Source organism: Coturnix japonica, chromosome 18, assembly GCF_054131305.1.
Source record: "Coturnix japonica strain WE chromosome 18, WE-NBRP24, whole genome shotgun sequence".
Classification (NCBI taxonomy): domain Eukaryota; kingdom Metazoa; phylum Chordata; class Aves; order Galliformes; family Phasianidae; genus Coturnix; species Coturnix japonica.
The window spans coordinates 2,289,547-2,310,691 of NC_140680.1; the positions used below are offsets into that span (position 1 = coordinate 2,289,547).

Here is a 21,145-nt window from a genome sequence, read left to right on the forward strand (position 1 = left end):
CTGGCAGCTGGCTTCAAAGCATGGCACTAAACAGGGTGCAGGGGACCACGGTGGCCAATGACAGCAGTGATGGCAGTGCGCAAACATGACTCAGAAGAAGACAACCACAGATCCCTGCAGGACTCAGCAGAAAAACCACAGCCCCAACAGGGCAGCAAGCACTGCTGCCTGAGCTGAGCAGAGCAGGCAGCATGGCAATGGCCCCGGGGCAACTGAGGGTGCAGGGCAGCCCACAGACCTTGGCCAGGCGCTCCTTCCCACCCCCAGGTGAAGGTTTCACCATCATCTCACCAGCCATCTGCTCCTGCACCTTCACTTGAAGCACCCATCCCTGCAGAGCACTGCGGACCCCTTGTGCTCTCTGGACACAGCTCCACACCACTGCTGTTCTCAGCAGAGCACCATGGGCTGGGCAGCAATATGAGCCCCACAGTGCTATGGGGACAGCCATGGGATGACAGGACGAGCTGCCCACCCCTGCAGAGAAGCATGCACCAGCACTGCCCAGCAGCAGGGTGTGCAGGGCCGCCCTCTGTCCACATGGAGCCTGCAGAGCTGCTCTATTGCTGAGGTCAAATACCATGGCATACTTTCCTGCATCTCTTCCGGGGCCTTTCCTTCCTCTCTGCATTTTTCCCCTCCTATCTTTCCTTTTGAAAATTCCTTTAAAGGAATTTCTTTGTAAAGGTGTGAGTGCGAGGCCAACCTGGACCAACCAGTACGGAAACCACTGGCAGGAACCCGCACTTCCCTGCTCCTCCGGGTGTTCTGCAAACCACCAAGCCGAGCAGGAAGCCAGAGTTGTTTGCACGTAGTTCCAACATGAGATCAATAAGGCTCTATTTTTACTGATTTCTGTGAGAATGCTTTAGGACTCTGACAATGAAAGAGCCCTTAGGGAAGCAGTGCCCGCTCCCTGCCACAGTGCTCCGGCCATGTGCAGCACCAGGCGCACACCAGGACCTGCATCAGCCACATTCAGCAACCACAGATCATGACAAAGTGGGTGACACCATTCCCAACTCTTTGCTGACTATTAGAAACAGACAGGTCAGAAACCACCAGCACACCAGCATGAACCAGCCTGGCCATGGGCATCTCACACCAGCACTTAAAGGCTCAGGGTACTGAGAGCAAAGAGAACAACCCCACACGGCGGCAGTGAGGGATGCACTGGGCACTGCTGGGCAGGAGGCAGCAGCAGGACACAAATATGCTCTGACCCCAGCAAAGCCATGGCAATTCTGACAGATTAAAGATAAACCCACCACAAGAAAAAGGCGAAGAGGCAAGCAAAAACCTAAAAACAAACCTAAAAACATCTTTTTAATGCAAAGGCTTTTGCTGGAGCTGAGCCAGCAGCTCCTGACCAGATACCTTTTCAACAGGTCAACCAGGAGTTGTTCAATCTGGTTTATGGAGCAGCAGGTAATGTTGTATGGCTGCTCGTGTGCAAAGACTCTGTGCTGATAAGCAGCTCTCCCTGACCTTCACATTTACCAGCCTGCACACAGCTACAGCAATATGTTAAAGAGGCAGCATCTGTCTGCCAGGTGAATGATGGATGCAGCTGGCAGCACGCAGAACTCCTGGCTCACAAGGACAAACTTCCATATAAACTGGAGTAAATGTGAAATAGTGCCCATGAAAGTGCCCAGAGCAGCTTTAACGCTGAAGTTCCCCACTGCTGTCATGACCGCTCTGATGTCTCAAAGTAGACACAGAAGGAAGCATTTTGCTCACACCATGACACTGTAGCATCAATTCCCACTGCTGTCTGGTGGGAGCTCATTCTGCACTGTTACAAATGCCACACAGGATGTTTGTCCTGCTCCCTGTGGGCTGCAGAGCAAAGGAATTCATCACTTAAAGCCTCATGTGTGGGTACATGAAGAAAGAAAAGGAAATGGCACATCTCCAGACAGATCTAAGAAAGAAAATAGGATGTTGTCCATTCCTGTCTTCCATTTTCCTATGGTGCCTTTGCACTCCAGGTGACCATACAGGTGCTGGGAACAGGATGTGGGCTGGCAGCAGGAGCCCACACTGGGCAGACAGCCCCAGCCCAACACAGCCACCCCAGCACTGCCCCTGCCCACAGCCCATCCTCACAGCATTTCTCCATCTATTTCCTGGGGACGGAGAGAACTGCTGCCATAAGACAGATGGTTTCAATTCCACACCAATTTCTGCATGATGACAGGAACTGCCTGGAGCACAAGCTCATCACCCAGCCATAATTCTCACCCACCCTTGGGTGGCAGGAGAGACTTCCAGAACAGCCGTAAGACATCAGGTGCCCACAGCTATGACCTGGAGGATGCTGCACCCACCACCTCATGCTGCACATGGGGCAGCAGTGACAAGCTTAGCCCACGCTGGTGAACCCATGCTCAGCTCAGAGCAGCTACAGCAGACCTGCCTGCTGGCAGCAGCGCCCTCAGCAGAAAGCCCTTCCGTCGGTGCTCCAACTGACCAAGCTCTATTGGCTGGGTTTTGTCCTCATTTTGGCACTATGGGGAAGGCTGAAGAAAGGCAGCTGACGCTCCCACAGCTGAGCTGCCCCCACAGGTCCCAGGGGCACACACACCGCCCGCTCCACCCTGAGCTCCTGCAAGGCCCAGAGCTCTGCCCAAACCCGGCTGTGCCACCCCAGAGCTCTGCAGCACAGCACAGCACCAGCCTCTGCAAAGCAGCCAGGGCCCTCCTGGCAGTGTCGCTTACATCAGCCTGAAATTCAATCTTTTTGCCATTTAAACTGAGTGTGAATCACTGACGCTGCCCACATTCATTTCTAAAAATAAGGGGAACCTGGAGTTGCAAGCAAAATCTGGCCTTGCTTTTCATGAGGGCTGGGTGCAAATACAAACTTTTGTGCTGCGCAATGATGCTGCCCTTCAGGACACTAAACAAGAGGGATGGCACAGAACAAAAGAGGCTTTAACAACCAACACGTTTCAGTTCAACGCTTTCCTTTCAGACAGTCCAAACAGCAGCTCCACACAAGGATGGTTTAGCTGCTGGTGACTGAGAGAAAGGTGGGGAGAGTTGGGTCTGCAGAGTCCTGGTGTTGGGGGGCCCCAATGGGGGGGATGCTGGCAACACCCAGCAGGCAGTGCCCAAGCACACACACACCTCTCCTTGGCTCCCAGTGCCAACAGCTAACGAAGACACGCCACGACAAAGAGAAAACACTGACTGTATATCACCACGTTATGAGACATGAGGTCAACAGCTGAGTGGCTTCAGTCACTGAGAAGATAATGGATGCTGGCTGATGTCCAAAACTTTGAATCCCTCCCAGCTCTAAAGAGCTCTTAAAACAAGTAAGTTTTGCCATCTGTCACAGCCTCACAGCTTCTAATCAGAACTGATGCAACTGTGAGGCCGATGGGATGGAGCTTGGCCTAGGTCAGTAGAGCAGGTTCAGTCACCTTGCAGCTCTCAAGGTGAGACACGCTGCTATGGAAGCCACAGGCAGAGGACCCAGCACGGCAGAGCCGCCACGCTACAGTGCACCCAGGCCCTGGCCTATTTTTATCAGTGAGCAGCAATGCTCTTTAACTGATGCTCTAACGCAATGGTGCCAAATGTGTGCACCATGAGACAGAGCTGGCTTATCTGCGTGGCCAGCAGGACATACTCACATGCTCCAGAGCCCATGCCAAACTTCTACTAATAAAAGAAAAACAGGCAGCCACTAGCTTGTGACTGCAGCGAACTTTCCAAATGCCAGAGCATAACTGATGCAGACGTGTCCCCTTGCGTCAGGAGAGAGCCGGGGGCTGTGATTTAGAGCCTTACCCTTCTGGTTCCTAACAGTCTCTCTGGATTACCAGTCTTGAGGATGTTAGAGCTGACATCAGCGTCAGCCACCAGAGCTTTGCTCAGAGAGCACTTCAGTGGTAGGAAAAGGAGGAGGAATGGGACGAAAGGAGGAAAGACATTCAGAGTGGAATGCAATGGACTAAGACTTTCTGAAAGGAGAAATGCATAGAGAAAGTATCACTGAGGTCTTGTAAAGGAAAGAAACTACAGAAACTACACTGTAAGGGAAAGACAGTAAGCAAATAAAAAGAGGAAGACGATCACAGACCTCCCTCATTTGTCCAAATAAGTAACAAACACATTCCTAAAGCCTGGAAATGACAAAGAATTAGGTGTTGATTTCTGCATTACTGTGCCTAACTCATACATGGTTTTGCCAAGCCTGAGAACCATCAGACAGGACTGGAGGGGTGCAGCTGTTGCTCCAGCTCAAGCAGGATTTGCACCAAACGGTTCTTAACTGTGTTTCATGCACACCTAAATGGACACAGCACCCCAGGGCTGCAGTTGGGGGTGCAAATGCCCCCAGCTGGTTCTCAGGAGCTGCTCAGTCAGAGTTATAGCCACAGCACCAGCATCAGCATCAGCTGCAGACACGGGCACAGGTGACTCTCCTAGACAGGAGAAAAGACCAGAGACAAGGAGAGGGGAATGACTCACACTTCCTTTAAAGGCAAGTATAACCACTGGGCTGTGGTCAACGCAGAAGTTGAGCTGTGAGTCAGGCTACAAATTCTACAATGCAGACTCAGAGACGTAACCCAACCAATGGCTCAGCTGGTCACGGAGTGATGGAAACCAAGCACTCCACCCAGGAACCACCGCAGAACAGCCAGCACAGCCCCAGAGCCACCCACCAGGGCCACCCAGCAGCTCACTGCAGCCAAGAGACCTGCCTGACCCTACACATTATGGTGCCCAGCAGAAGCCTGTAGTTACATCAGGCCACCACAAAAAGGCACTGGGGGCAGAGCCTGCCACTTCTCACCTGTCATCGCATCAGCTCGGGGTGAGGAGAGGTTTCTGAGGGCTCCTGGGCAGCAGCTCTGTGGCTGCACACTGGGGCCACATTGTCAGCACCAGGCTCTCCCATAGCATGACCTGACAGCTCCTCTGCTCCTGAGCACCCAGAACTGTGGGACCCAATGCCTCAGGCATGAGGAAACACATACTTGAAAGCTGTAAGCAAGGCTATGTTAAAACGGGCACAGGAAGGTCCAAGGAGAAAGTCAGAGCCACAGGCAGCATGCAGCATATGAGAAAATAATTAAAAAGTATTCTGGGAACACCGCAGGAGCCACGAGATTAAAAACCAAAGCTTTCAGCTCTTTCTTTTAAGATTTTAGTTTGCATTTGGAAAGGCTGCCAAAATCTGTAGCACACGTGAGTAGGAATCAGTGACCACAACAGAAAACCTGTTAGAGCAATGCTCTCCACGAGTCCTACCTCCATAACCTGCCAGTGGTGCCCTGGGACCTCCGGGCCTCTAACAGCATGTGGTCCTAAGGGCACAGTCACCACCATTAGGCACCCAGACAGGAGCCTCCATTCTTGGTTTACAAGACTTTGAAGCAGCACAGCCTACTCACCCTTAACAAAACATGAGCTACTTACCCATTAATATACTCAACAGTTTTTGAACTCTAGAGTTTACTCCAACAATTCTGTAGAGTCCTTGTTCATTGATCCCTGGAAAAAATAAAGATTTTATTAGGAGGATGTCAAAAGAGCTGCTAACATTTATTTCATTTCTTTGGGTCCTCCAGCCGCAATAATTAAATACTCCCACTCACTACATACAAAGTTACGGAGGAGGGTAAAAACTGGTTTTGATTTCAGGACTTTCATGTATTGATGAAAAGTAATGACTTTAATTAGCTCAAGAATCAAAGATCCAAGGCCACCGTGCTGCACAGGGCCAGCAGTGAGGGTGTACGGCTGCACCATGCAGGATCTGCACTCAACGTATACCAGGAAGGCAATTTAAGAAAAGATTCTCTGTGCTGAGTTCTTCTGGCTTAGGTCTGAGCCTTTCATGTTCTTCACAGAGAAAGACTGAAATGCACATCTGTTTGTCAGCCATAGGAGGAAATGCTGTGCGTTATTACTGCATGGGGGCACACTCTAATGCAGCCTGCAGCTCCATGTTGCACCTCCTGACTCAGTCCCATCCCTGATCTCGCTGCCAACCCAGGCCACACAGCAGGGCACATCTCAGGTGTGTGTGTGTGTACACAACACAGCAGTTATCTGATGTGGGACTCAGAGGGTTAACGAATCATTTCTGTTCATGAAAAGAGCAGGTAAGCAATCGCTGCACTATGAACAGATGCAGCACCTTCCCCCAAACCAGACCATCTGGTGAAGTGCTCTACCTCTTGTTTCGACAGCATGTATGCATTTCTTGATAATGCTGAAGCCAATATTATCCAACTGGGCAGCTGAAAGGGAAGAGAAGAGAGAAGTGATAAATACCCCACAGAGGGACGGCTTCCCACCGCGCGCCACTCATCCCGCAGCCATCACCGGCATTCACAGCAATGCTGTATCCCTGCTCAGATGGGGAGGAAGGAAAAGAAGATAAATGAGGTGCTCACAGAGGAGAGACATGAGCACAGCATTGTACCAGTTGTAGCGTGGTGAGCACACAACCCTCACTCATCACTGCACTGCTCTGATCCTCTGCCCCCAGCAGCTATGGCTGTGCTGGAGATTTATGGCTACAGCTGGTCAAAACGTGAATCTAGGTGAGATATCCCAATGAGGCCTTTGTCTGCAAAGCTGACACTAGGTTACTTGCAAATAAAAAAGGGGAATTGTGAATTTTTGACATGATAAATCCTTGAAACTACACAGAGCAGCATGCTTGATCTGAGTGCCAGTAATTCCTATAAATCCCTTCCATGACCACCCAGCCAACCAAGCCCCTGACACAGCTGCAGAGGTGGGGCTGCACAGACACCTGGGAGCAACCCAGACAAAGACATTCAGCATCCCCACCACATCCTCCAGCCAGGAGCTGCACAGTGCTCCCAGGGCCACCTTATGCAAGGACTGCTCAATGCTGCTTGACCACTCATCCTGAGAGTGAGGAAAGCCACAGCATTATCTTAAAAGCAGAGGACACCACTGGCTTCTGCACAGGCATGAGGGACTGCCATGTTAGAAGAGACAACACCATGCCCTGTCTACAGGCCAGCAGGAGCAGAGGAGAGCCCAGGGCTGGCATTGCCCTCACAGCAAGGCACATGCAATTTTATTCCTTTCCTTCTCCCTGCTCACATCATTTATTTAAACACAGATTTGCAGTTGGTTCATGACAAGCTGCCAGTCCACTGGCTGCCTATGCCTTGCATGGGGCCAGCCCCTGCTAATCACTCCTTTCGAGTTCCCTGCTGGTATTGTTACTTGCATGATGAATGGCACAAAAACCTGAAACAGTAAAACAGGTCTATTATATTTTTCTGGGCAAGCATAGTGGAGCGCTGAGCCAATGTAAGCACATAGGCTGGAGGATGCCTGTGCTGCAGGATGTACAAACATCCCAAAGCTCCAGGGCACTCTGCTCAGCCCCAGGGGGTTCTCAGCACAGCTCCCAGCCACCCTGCAGGCACAGACACAACAAAGGCAGCACAGCACTGATCAGAGGGATGCAGCCTGCAGCACCCCTGATCTCCACAAAACACAGCACTGTGGTGCCTGGGGAGCACGAAACCATAGTGTGGAAATCCTTTTGTACAGACAGGCTCAGCTCAGCAGGGCTTCCTAGCGCTAACTTAGTCCTGATCTTTTGGTATCCCTGTACTGTGCTGTCCAGCCAACACAGCTCACTGTTCCAGGCTCGCACACTCCAAGTGCCAACCATTCCCACAGTGCAGCTGTTTCCCTCTGCCCTGGGAATGCTTGAGGTTGAGCACAAGTACCAGCCTCCTTCCCTGCATGCCCCACCACAGGGCCCAGCAAGGGCTGTGCCCACACCTCACTGCACTGCTCGGCCATAGCAGAGGGGGGAAACAGGAGCAGTCTTTCCGGATGGAAACGACTGAGCATAATCCTCCCAAGTAGATGAATAAGCTCTTCAATTCGTTGTTGAGCTCTGGATCAGGAAAGGTCGGGGATTTATTTGCAGTAGTTATATCCAGAAATAATATCTGATTAAATATCCAAAGTGCCTTTATTCATCTTTAAATTTAACTTTTAATGAGCATCATAAAAGCTTGATTTTCCTCTCACAAAGCAGCCTCCCTTTATCTCATTCATTTACCCAATGATTCCAAACTGCACCAGAGTACAGATGAAAGTCAGATTTGTATCCACTGCAGCCCTGACCCTTATGCTGGCTCCACTCCCTCCAGCAGCAGAATGGTTGGTAGCTTTGGGCTCAGGCTGTCTGATGATGTCTGCAGGCTGGGAGTGTTGAGAAAGGAGGGAGCTGCAGACCAGCCTGCCTTTAGGGGCTGCACAGCAATGCTGTCTGAGCGTGGTGCAGAGCATGAGGTATCAGCAACTTTGGCAGTCCCGGACAGTTCTGCTACGGTCCAATCCACATCCTCACTCACCAGGCCCTGGCAGCAGTGCAAGCGTAAGCCCAAAACCAAACCTAAGCATTCAGCCAGTGGATCTCAACAAGAACCACTGCTGAAGGGGACAGGACCCCGCAGCTCCTGTTCAGCACAATTAAAACCACTGTGGAACTGCCTGCTGCCATCAGCTGCAGTCAGGGAACCTGAGAGGGAAGGCAGCAGTGAAGAGCAAACTCAGACCTGCCGGGAAAAGCACGGCCTGTCTGCACTCCTCACAACAGGCATCCCTAATCCCCATCCCATATATTTAAAACCAGCCTTTCCATCACAACAGGGAGCGGATCTGCAGCCTCCTATTAGCAGGGGCTGGTAGTGTTGTTCTCTGCCCACACACCCAGACATGCTGCAGGAGCAAAGCCTCCACCCTTCCTCCCGTTATTCCCCTGTCCACAGAGGCTCTTGCCCCCCAGGGGACAGACATAAAACACAGCTTCCAGCCCAAGATACACATCACAGGCTCCTCATTCCAGAGCAACACTTCAAAGCACTACTGAGATGCAGTATTCATACTGTAATCTAGCAAAGAAGTATCTAAAATCAGCAAAGGTGATACATGTCATTTGTACTACCAATGTTGCACACACAAATATTTATCCGACCTTCGTGTAACATCATATTCCCAGTGCTACTGAGCTGGTCTCATCCTGTCCTATTTTTGCCTACCAGATTATTTCTGTTTAATCCATTAATTCTTCTACTTCATGCTGATATGGTATTTCAGAGCATCAGTGAAGGGGCACAAAGACAGTCAGTTCTGCACAGACATACATAACTGGCTGCAGATGTGTACGCATCAGCCAAGGCAAGACAAGGCCAAAGCGAGCTCTCCTGCATTCCCCACTGCACAATTCTTATAACAAAGTGCCACCATGATGATGATCATTAGGAACTCTTTTTAAGCAGCACCATGGTATTAAAAGCCACAGAGGGGAAAGAAACCAAGAAGTGGAGACCAGAGAAAAACAAGCTTTTAGTGTGAGCTGCCTCAAAGCACCAGAGGTGCCAAGCTATGGAGAACAAGGACCACTGCAAAAGGCCATGCTTCCACCATGAATAGATGGAGAATCAAGTGGGTGTGAAAAAAAGGAGGTGAAAGCAGTGAGGGGGAGAGGAGGACACTTCAACAGGGTCTGCTGGGATAGGAGAAGGGGAAATGACTTCAAACTGAAAAAGACTGAGATTGGACATAAGGAAAACATATTTTACGATAAGGGCAGTGATGCACTGGCACAGATTGTCCAGAGAGATGGTGGATGTCCCTTGGAGACATACAAGGTCAGGATGAGCCAGGCTCTGAGCACCTGATTGAGCTATAATGTCCCTGTTCATTGCAGAGGAGTTGGCCTAGATGACATTTTAAGATCCTTTCCAACTCAAAAGATTCTGTAATTATTTCCACAGAGCAGAGCAAGTCCCCTTCATTTGTGAAGCAGCGCATCTCTATTCACCCAGCTCTAGCAGTACACTGATACCCACTCAGCCCCCAGCACTCTGCATTGCTTCCTCCCAGCTCCCAAAGAAGATTAAGATAAATCACCCTGCAGGCTGATGGCCATCTGGCCACACAGCAGGATGTAAAATCCAAAAGCTCTGTAAAATTAGATAGTGGCCAAAAAGCAGACCTGACTATAGTACTCCAAGTCTCAGTCTCTTTCAGACCAGCATAAGTAAGAGCAGGAAGCAGAGTTATATAGGTTTTCAGGGTCAGGAATTACATCCGGACTCCATTCAATCATTACAGCCATTTCATGTCCTTATAGGAAGCTCCTGTAACAAGGGCTCTGTGGCACAGAGCCAGCCTCCGAATCAATCTGAAGTGGGGCTGGTGAGGCCAGTAGCTCATTGCAGACATGGTTCTTATGAGTGCTAAAGCACAGCCAGGTGTCAGAGCGCAGCAGCAGCAGTTTGGTTGTAGGCATGTGTGAAATCATTGCCACCAGGCTGCACAAGAGCAGCCCCAACCCCAGGGTCCCAACTGACTGCAAAGCTGCGCTGTGGTCAGGTCTGCAGAGAACAGACATGGGGTTCTCATTTTTCAGATGGACTGTGACCACAGACAAGATACTGAAAGATGTGCAGCTTTGCCACAGCCTCCTGGGCTGATTAAACCCCAGTATTTGTTTGGTGAAGGCAAGCAGGGACAAACTTGGCATTTGGTCTTTGACAGAGCCTCCCCAGCCCTTGCCAAATGCTGAACAGCCTCAGAGCACAGCACGACAGTGGCGTGGACTGCACTACCACCAGCACTGTACGCACACAACTTCCCAGAGCTGCTGGGGACTGGGAGCCTGCCCAGGGAGGCTGCCTGCAGTCAGGACAAAGGGTGAAAATGCTCAAAGCCCACAGCACACCCCGGGTCCCACCATGGGCAGAAGAACCCCAGGCAGTCCTTCCCCAAGGAAACCCCAGGTAAGCATTCAGGAGCCTCTACATGGCACCTGCTGCAAGCCTGGCAGCTGCAATCCTGGATTAGACAACACAAATGACCTTGGGAAAGCCACAAAGACATCTGACTTGTGCTCTCCCCATTGCTAAAAGTGCTGCTCTGCAGGATGATTGCAGTACAACTACTCAGCCCCACAAGGACTGCCGGCTGACAGCACGTAAGATGGGAAGGCCAGGACCTGACAAGCACTTCTTTCAGAAGCAGGGATTGCTTCACTGCTCCTCCTCCCTCCCTGCCCCCACCCCAAACATTTCTCTGCTTTTGCATCAGCCCTCCATAAAGTTTAGAAAATGGTTATTTAACACAGCTCCTCCAGCCAAATCAGCACATACTGTCCTGGCACAGCCAGAGGTTGTGTGTAGGGAACACACAGAGCAGTGACAATTAGCAGCCACATTAGGACAGAATTGAGCAAGTCCTGTTCTCTGTCCCTAGAAACCATATTTTGATTCTCTGTAAAACTGAGAAAACACTGTCAACTGCACTACACAGACTTCACATTCAGTGAGGGCATTCCCTGCACTGCCCCGTGGGTGTGAAGCCCAGTGATTGACCCTCCCAGCATCACCTGGGCTGCACAAAACCAAAAAGACAACAAGGAAGACCAACATGGAAAGGAGAAGCCACATCACAAAGAGCAGAAGTGAGGAAGCGACTGTTCCATGCAAGGGCTGAAAATGGGTGTGAGGAAAATTATCTGCAAATTATACCTATTACTGTGAGAAAAAATGCCCTGATTGAGGCAGCACAAAAACAGATGATTTACTAACCATCAGTGTGGATCAGGCTCTTGCATGACCAGTGACTTCAGAGGAAGGACGGAAGGGATCAGTTCTGAGCGTTACAATTATGGCAATTCAGACCTACTGGGAAGTGGCTCAATGAAGAGTTTTGAAACAAAGGACCTGAGAGCCAGGACCAGGTGCAACTACTCGAGAAACAAGTGCTGTCTTGACTTAGGACTCTGATTGCCTGAAGTACAGTAAAACCAGCCCAGCTTTTTGTTGGATTTGTTTTGTTTGTTGTATCTTACGGGGCTGCTGCTGACAATTTCAACCAGGTAAGAGCTCCACAGTCTTTACATTTGTGTTCCACTTTCCCGTGGATAAAACATCCTCCAGGCTCTGGTTCTGCCTGGCAAGCTGCTTCTGACTGCAGGATGCCACCAGCACCCCTGCTGCAGCAGATGGAGGAGTCTGCTTATTTCTCAGGGGGTCTGCTTAAAGAAATATACACATATACATATAAATACTTACTGCCTTCGCTTTGATTGTCCTTGTTCGAGTTGTAGACCTGGAAAACACAAGAAGAAAGTCTTGTGAAGATACGGCTGGGAAGTGTCCTGGCCTCAGCAGCCCCAGGCCAGCACTGAGCTCCATGCTCAGGACAGCACACTGCAGCAGACAGAGCTGTACCAACAACCAGAACGTTATCCAAAAGGAACTGTGGACAAATGGGGCAGGCCAAGTGGGAATAGAAACTCTGTGGGCTTTGAAACTGAAACACATGCGGGCATTCTGTTCTTCTGAAGTCTTCTCAAACACATAGAGGACATAACCTGAGAGCAAAGCCAATGATTCCCCTCACATCTTATGGGCACCACCGGAGCGCCTGGGGGGTGCAGGCTGGGCAAGCAGCAGGGAAGCAGAGTCATAGACTCAGGGAGCCATCCCTACTCACGTGTACATACAAGTGAGTAAATGAGTCAGGCACGGAGGAAAGGAAACGCCAGGAATTCACAGAGGAGCTGAACTGCAGCAGGATGAGCCGCCCTCAGCCAGCACTGTGATGGCATCCCACATCTGAACACTGCCCCCCCTCCCATCCTGAGCACAATTACAGTCAGGGTAATTCAGATAAAAGCAGTGCTTTAATGGGCTGAAGAAAATGGGGGAAAATGACAACGGAAGGTTTTAATCACAGTTTGAGCATTGTTTAAAAGCCCAACATAATGAAAACCATGGCTATAAGGAGGTTGGCCTTCAAACAGGTTGTGCTTCTCTACCTCAACAGATGAAGATGATTAAACAAAAAAAACCCAACAGAAGTCCTTCAGCAGCCCAGAGCCCAAACAGAAACACACACACAGCCCTCTGTTAGCATCACAAGGTGGAGCTAAGTGTGGTAGCATCCATTAGAACAGGAAGAAATGCCTGTGTAGGCTGCTAAACAAAGCCATCAGTGTGCACACCCTTCCTCTCACAGGGAACAAAGCTGGGAGCCCCCTTCCAAGGGACTGGTGCTCTGATTTAACCACAAGCTGCGTCCAGAAATAGCAGGTGGGGAAGGAAAGTTTCCAGCAGCTCTGTTGATAGCAACACACGACGCAGCAACAAGCAGTGCATCTGGGGGAGCAGGGAAGCAGTGAGGGCCCAAGTCACCATTGGGCAGCTCACAACATGCCTGACAGGGCTCCCAGTTAATGACTTTAACCCCAAGGATGTGGAGATCCACAAGCAGCCCATGGGTGCTGCAGTCCAGGTTTCTCCTGGGTTCTAAAACTTCCTGCAGCATTCCCAAGGAGCACCTTCCCCAGCTGCCCCCCAGGGGATGGGTCCATGCAGTGCAAGGCAAACTGGGGTTGTTGTTTGCAGAAGAAAGGCCATCATCCCACATCTGGAAACTGGGGGATGATTCAGCAGCAAAAACAGCCAGAGTCAGCAAGTGAGATTTCCTCTAGGAACAGCATTTGTATCAAGAAAATAAAATAAGTGAAAAGAGGGAAGGAAGCACACAGCAGGGCTGTCCACCCGCGGGGCTGCCTTGTAGCCGTGGCCATGAGGTCAGCTCTCCCTTCAGATGTATTCCCTTCCAGCCTCAGTCGCACCACTGGAGACCTGCTGAATGGAGCAGAGACATGAATGGAGAGGAGTCTGACCCACCAGGGGGTTGTAGGGCGTGGGATCCCTCCTCAGGTCACCACTCACACTACAAGCCCCCTGCTGCGGCTCACCCACAGGAGCCCAGGCATACAGCTGAGCACTGCATAGAACAGAAGAGCAGTTCAGGCATACAGCTCCATCAGCAGATTGCCATATCTATCCAAGAGGCACTGGACACCAGCACCCAGCTGTCCCCAGGGCTTTGATCCCAGCCCAGCCACCTCCTGTCCTAGGGATCCCACACAGCTTCAGTGCCTGCTGTCCTACACTCTGCCTGCACTGCCCAGGACGGCTCCTGCAGCTCCAAGTGATGGTGCACAGCACCACAGCTACAGAGGGAAATGTGTCTGCCTGCATATTTGTTCTTCCAGTTTGGTTAAACAAAACCACAAAGAGGTTATTAATCATCAGACTGTTCTTTACAAAAAGGGAAAGGACAGACAAGGAAACACAACACGCACGTGCCATTAATTGCAAAGTATGCACACACTGTAAAGGAAATTTCATCCAGAGGTCAACTACGCAACCATACAACAAGGAGGTGCTGTCATCCTACACCCATCTCACTCAGGACAAACCTTTTGTCCACATTAGTGGTAACACATTAACACCATTCTGCAACATCAAGGTTTTAACCAAGCCCCAGTTCTGTAATAAATATTCTCTCCTTTTCCAAAACAAACATTACATTGTAAAAGAAACCCTTCTATCTCACCTAAAGAAGAGAGAAATTTTGGGGACAACAATTTCCCGGGGGTGGCCGGCAGGTACCAGCTCAGGGCCTCAGCATGACTGTGTTTGTTCAGCCCTGCTTGGTTCCATAGGCATCAACACTCCACGCTTCCACAACAGCCCTGATACTACACAGGGCCTATGGCACAAGAATGCATTTTAAGATCCAGCCTCACACGTCAGCTTCCCAGCAAACGGTGCTGAATTCTAAGGAGGTTCTTGCTATTCACCACGCCCAAGTCCGCACTGATTGCTGGCTCAAACCAAGTTACAAGCTGTTCAGACAGGAGTGCGTGCTCCACCTGCACCATCCCCTACAATTCCACCATACCCCACCTACCTTGCATTGTAAAAAAGGCTAAACTGTAGATTTTCTTAATCAAAAATCCTCTAAGATCCATTATTCATAGCCTAAAATTCTCCTGCAGTCACCATGTGCAGCCCGCTGCCAGCTTCTGCTTGCACACAAGGAAATCAACACAAATCTAATTCACCGGTTTTTACAACCTACTCCTATGTAAATGGCACACACGAGCAAGCACAGCGCCAACAGCTAACAACTGCCTGCCTGTGGGCTGCTTGGGTGATGCTGGATTGCGGGTAAAGAAAAGGAAAAAAGAAGTGAGCAAGTTGGGGTTTGGAAGGGGAACTAAGGAAAGGAGGTGTTGAGTAATTTTATGTTTATTTCCTCATTTTAGGTTTCACACTGGTTTGGCCATGAAGTCTACCAAGCTCCACCAAAAAATAACTGTGCTTTCACATGGCAATTGCATGTTTGCACACAGCCTTGCAGGAAACAACGACATTCCACAAACAGAAAAGGTTTTTACTTAAAAATCAAAATGGCCCCAACAAAACCATAACCCTTGGAGACTGCACAACTCTCAGCACAGCTCCTCACACCTGACAGGCTCAAGTATCAGTACCAGGTTTTGCCCAGATGGATAAAACCAGGGCAAACAACTGCACAGCCCCTCCAAGGCGGGAGGCAGCAGTGATTTACAGAAAGCCTTCAGCAATAGCAGTGCCAGCAGCCCTGCTCTGCCCTCACAGATGGAGGGACCTCCATTTGAGAAGGAAGCCACCATTCCAGCCACCTGGCAGGAAGGTTGCTCCGTGCAGTTCTTTCTGCTGGTGTTGGACCTGCTCCTCCACCCAGTCTCTGCATTCAGACTAAAAGGTACTTCCCCAGCCTCCCCGGAGGAGCAGTGTTTGTAAAGCCATGAGCAATAGAAGGAAGCGCTGCAACATTATGCAATTTCCTTGTGATTCATAGGCAGAAATTCTCAAAACAACCATGAACGAGTTTTTCAACTTTCAGCTCAGAAGACGAAGAAGCCAAAAACTTATAAATAGAAACCCTCACATTCCCACACTGGTTGTCCAACTGGCTTGCCAGCCACCCAAGGGCAGGTTGTGAAGATACAGAAAGGCAAAACGCACACATTTCTTGAACTTCTTAATAAATTAAAGGGGAAAGTAGGGTCAAAAGCAGCCTACCAGCCGGAGCCCACCCCTCAGGTTTACTCAGATCCTGGGTCAAGGCCAGGCACTACGCAGCACAGCAGGGGCTGCACACTGGGACTCCTGCACAGCCCTCTGTCCACCTGCTCCATGACCCTGCATGAGACAGAGGGACAGAGCTGCCTGGAAGAGTCTTCTCTCTTACTGTCTTCATATGAACTTCAACAAAGCCTTTATCACAGTCCAGATCCTAACATTCTTGTCCTCTCTGGAGCATAACAGAAATTGAAGTGCATCAGGATCAACCACAGACACTTCTTCCCAGCCCCACACAAAGAGTAAAATGGCTGAGAAGCAGTGGAAGCCACGGAGGAAAAGGCTTAAGAAAACCCCTGGACAAAAAAAGGCCTTCAGAACAATGCTGCTCAGGAAAAGACCAGAGAAGGCAAACTCCTGCATTCACTCACAGCTGCAGCAGCATGCAAAAAAGCCTCTCATGAACCACAGTGAACACACTGCAAATGACAAACAGGTTTTCAAGATGTTGGGTAGCTCAAAATGATTTCAAGACAGTAAAGCCTCCGTGAATAATTTAGCACGTATTCAGCATCAAAGGCATTACTTTGTTTTTGCTGTTTTTGTTGCCAAATACTCCATTATTTCACAGCGACTCAAGAGAAAAAGAAAGTGATAAAATTACATCTCCAAGCATAATTTTAGTATAATTGGATGGTATATTTTTCCTGATTGCAAACAGCGGGAGTTAGCTTCTCACACCCTCAAAGTGCTGTTGGATGGAAATACTTCCATGGACTCCTGGATATTACCCACCTCTCCTGGCCATGCATGCCAATGCTGACTAATTTCCATGTGGCAACTACAGTGTTTCTGTTTTGTCTTCTGTGCAGTTGTACAGGGAGACTGACCCAGCTGAAAATGAATGTAGCAAGCCAACTAAGCAGCGGTATCACCACTTGGTGATGCAGCCACCAGGTTCACAGTGTAGCCAGACACAATTGGTCCAACACCAGAAAAACAGATTGAGCAAGTAGAGGTATACAGGGTCCTGCCTCGCCAGCTGCCAGCCTGGGACCACCTGGAGCCAGCTGCAGCCCCTGGGTCAGGGAGCACTGCTCTGAGCCCAGCTGCTGTCCCAAAAGATAGAGCTGAACGTGATTAGGTGCAGCACATCAGCCCCATACTGCTCAGTGCCATCACTGCATCCTCTACAGAGAGCGTTGCATTGCCCAGAGCTGGGTCTTGGCACCTGTGCTCCCTTGTGAGACTGTAGGGGCATGCCTGGGGAGGGGAAGGTACCTTGTACCCTGACCTCTAGTGCTGCAGGGAAGGGGGGAAATGGAAGGGAAACAGAAGGATCAGCACAGGTCTGTGCCACGCCAGGCAGGATCCTCAGCACCTGACGCCCGAGCAGCCTTGGCACTGCTGCACAGGAGCCGCTCTGTTGGGTCACAGCCCAGCAGGAGGATGCCAGCAGAGCACGGAGCAGGAAGGCTCATGTACAAAGAAGCATATTTCCTTGTTAAAAGCGGGACACCTGGCAACCTTGATGAAATCAGCCCTTGTTTCTGGCTCTGCCTTATCAACCCTGTTCTATTTTTGTCCAAGAGCCAGGTTTTCATACTACAAGCAGGATTTTCAGAGCTAGACTACACTGTGTTGTGGCTAGAAATAACCTTCCTTGCTCTATGAGCCAGAACGACACAGATAGAAGTAAGATCTCTCCCAGCCCACATCACTGCAGGCCTCCCTGCAGGGGGAAGGGAGGTAAAAACACGCCTCGTCTCCAAAGCGAAAGACTTGGCAGGGCAGCAGAAACCTGCTGTGAAGTGCTGCTTTATGTCATTCAGATGAGGGCTGTTCACTTGGAAGAGGGTGGCCCAGGGTCCCTGGCAGCTCCTTCCTTCCTTCCTTCCTTCCCTCCCAACCTACTGTTCAGCACTGAACTGAAGAGCTGCAGGCACAGCTACTGCCCTGCCTCGCTCCATCTCCCTTCTTCCAACAGAGGTTTCAACTCAGAACTTGCACCAATGCCTGTGTTTGATTAAAAGCAAGAAAAGGTCAATTAAAGAGAGGCATCCTGGGGTCTGAATCCTCTAAATGGGTCTTGCTCTTCCGCATCTCCACACTGAACTAAATGATGGTTCTAATTAAAAACAAGCCCACGTTTTATTACAAGTGCAGGCATTCCCAAGAGCCTCCAAAGCTGAAGCGGGGCAGGCTGCCCGCCAGCCAGCTGCACTGCTTAGCTCAGCTCGCTTATATAAGCACCGCCTTTGTCACCTAAGGAAAAAGTCACCTGGGCAGCCATAGGAAGAACCTCCCGGGGTCTCACTGTCAGCTCACCCCATATAAATGTTAAAAGAAAACTGAGCTGCAGACAGCTTGGAAATTAACAAACAGAAAGACGGTAGGTGGAAGCAATGGGGCACAAAGTGCGTTAGATACCCAGCAGTCTCCAGAACAATGTAACTAAAGGTCAACTGGTTCAGCAAAATACATTTTTGGAATAACTGAGGCACTTACAGCCTCACGCAGCAGCATTTCCAAGGGAGTGCAGCACAGCAGATAGATTTGGGTTGCTCAGATATATTCGGGTTGCTCGGGAGTCTGACTAAAAGTGAAAACTTCTCCCAGCTTAACAGCTGCCCATAAATCTTCTAGGATGCTTGAGCAAGTGTGCACACCTCCAGCAGCCCTGCTGGAGAACAGCCAGCCTCGCTCCCTATCGCACACACACCCTTCCTCCTCCCAACATCCACCACCAGCAAGGTGTGCGCACACAAAACCAGCCTAACTTTAAATGACAGTGTCATCTTCGCTTTTCAAATAACTGTAACACAGCCATGCTTTGCATTCCTGCAGGGTAAAAAGAAGTTCTTCACTGCCCAGTTGTTCTGAACAATGCTGGGTGGGTTGGTGCCAAGGCTGCAACATCTTGGAGGTGAGCACTTCTAACCCCAGGTTACACAGCTGCTTGTGCTGCTGGCTGCCCTGCACGAAGCCAGGAGGAACAGGAGGAGACAGAGGGAGCTGGAGGGAGCAGTGGCTTCACACTGTGGTCTTGCTGGGCAGCACTGGGCTCATTGTGCCCCTGCACTGGGAGGCAGCTGGACAGAGACTGTACATTGCTCCAAAGCTGCAGTAGGACATTCAGCCCTTTCCAGATTTGACCTGAAATTCCACAAAGCTAATAAACTCTGTGGGGAAACCACTCACCCCAATGACACAGCACCATGCACACAAGCACTCACAAACTACACCTGCAGCACATGGCACCCAGCAGGCTCTGCACCCTGAGCCCCACACAGCTGCTGCAAGCCTGACCAGGACAGTGAACCCAAGGCAGCATGGGACAGGGGCCAGCACAGCAGAAATAGGATGATCAAACTATTTACAGTTTTGAAGGGCATGCTTTCTTCTGAGGCTACAAATAGGAGTAGGAGGAAGCATAGGTCAGAGACTGTGGTGGGACTGTGGCGTGACAGTAGATCGCTATTAAAAAGTGCAAGGACCAATAAAAACAGGCAATAAAGAAAGTGGTAAGTTTTACAGCTGGTTGCACAACAAACAGACTACTTCAGTTTCTCATTTAGACTAGCAAAAATACTCTTAATAATCCATTAAAACCAGCAGAGAATTCTACTAATATGGAGTTATTCCCTCAGTTTCTAGATGGTTCTTGAACCTTCTGCTCAAATACTTCATAATGGAGGTGACAGGAGAGGGAAAGGCCAGCAGACCACACTCTCTTTGGCGTTCTACTCACAGTGCTTTGTGCCTCCCTGCAGAGGCTGCCAGCAGCCAGACAGACACAGCCTAAGGGTGGGCAGCTGGGTTCAAATCGAAGCAGGAACAAAATCACTCAATACAGCCACCCTGCAACAGTTTCTTAAGCTGCTTCCACCGCCCGAGCCCAGACTCAGCACAAGTTACTGCACGTCAGTGGATCTGTCCTGCTCACACACAAGCTGCGCGTGCTGCCAGCCAGCAGCAGCCCACGTTGGATCAGCCCTCTTTCCCCAGGGACTCAGCAGACTCCACACAGGGCTCAGCACCACGCTCACCTCCTGGCCTGAACCAAAATGAAAGAAAACCAGGCTGTGCTGCAGCACTCCATGGGTGCATCACAAAAGGTGGATGCTGTACGGCATCCCGTGGACAGGCCCATGCTCCCATCCCAGCCCTCACTGCTGTCAGCAAGAAAAGGCAACAGCACAGCAGCAGTGGCTGAAGCTTCCCCAGCACAGCCAGCATCTTTCCCTGCTCCTCACAGGAGACTGGAACCTGCTCATATCAGAGGACAGCTCTGCCACTCTCAGAGCAAAACCCAACTTTTGTAGCCACTGAGCACAGCACAGACCGCAAAGCAAACTGCCGTGCCAAAGCTGGCTACCACAAAGAATGCATTAAAGAAACAATGAGCCATTCACCCATCCGACATGAAAAACAGAAACTGAAGCCACTGCAGAGCTCCTGGATTTCCCAACAGCAGTGCAGGAAGAAGTCACAAACTTTCCAGATGTGGGTGAGTGGAATAGTGGATTCAGGTTCACAAGGCAGCCCAGAGGGCTCTTATCTCTTTTCAAGATGATCTAGAATGTTTTTCGCAGTAATTTCTTTTTTCTCTTTATCACCCAATCAGCTTTTTAAGGAAGGGACAAAATCCCCGCCATCTCGAGGCAGCAGTGATCCTCAGTAAGCTATCAAACAGCAAAGCAGCTGGAGCTGTACCTAAAAGCATGAAGTCAAGCCTTAGAACCTCACCGGCTTAAGTGCTTTAGAAACAAAACAAAAGCTTATAATCCCAATGTAAAGTTATCACTCATAGGCTTAAAACAAGTTACAAAAAAGGAAAGGGAGAACAAAGGGGGCTGTGGTAAAAGCACAAGCAATACAGAAACTAAGGCAGAAGCTGACTTCATCACTGAGCTTGAAAGCTCAGGCTGATTTCTGAGGATCCTCTTCTACCATCGAGTCCCCAAAAGGGCAAAGGATGGAAAACAAACAAAGCTTTCCTGCCAAAAATCCCAATCGGCGGGAGGCAGAGCAGCCGGGCAGGCATTGTGCTGGGCCAGGATCTGCCCACCTCACCCAGCTGAGCTGCTGATCTGAGAGGCACTGCAGGAGCTCCCAGGCGATGAGAGCACAGGGGTGAGACAGCAGCCTTGGTTCAGGGAAAGTTCACTAGG

The 21,145-nt window shown here is 50.1% G+C and overlaps 1 protein-coding gene across 13 annotated transcripts in view; it reads right to left on the reverse strand.

Annotated features, from left to right (window-relative positions):
- ARHGAP26 (Rho GTPase activating protein 26) overlaps nt 1-21,145 on the reverse strand; it is a 97,883-nt gene that overhangs the window by 40,564 nt on the left and 36,174 nt on the right. For 9 of the 13 annotated variants that reach the window (XR_014935581.1, XR_014935580.1, XR_014935583.1 and 6 more), the window contains 3 exons: nt 12,114-12,150; nt 6,204-6,269; nt 5,443-5,517 (listed from right to left, as the gene is read on the reverse strand). Coding sequence is in view for 6 of the 13 variants with exons in the window: in XM_015875478.3 (XP_015730964.2) it covers nt 5,443-5,517; nt 6,204-6,269; nt 12,114-12,150 (178 nt within the window). In the remaining 7 variants the exon portion in view is untranslated. Of the gene's footprint in view, nt 1-5,274; nt 5,331-5,442; nt 5,518-6,203; nt 6,270-12,113; nt 12,151-21,145 lie in introns of all 13 variants that reach the window. The other 4 variants (XR_014935585.1, XR_014935584.1, XR_014935586.1 and 1 more) reach the window with 1 other exon arrangement.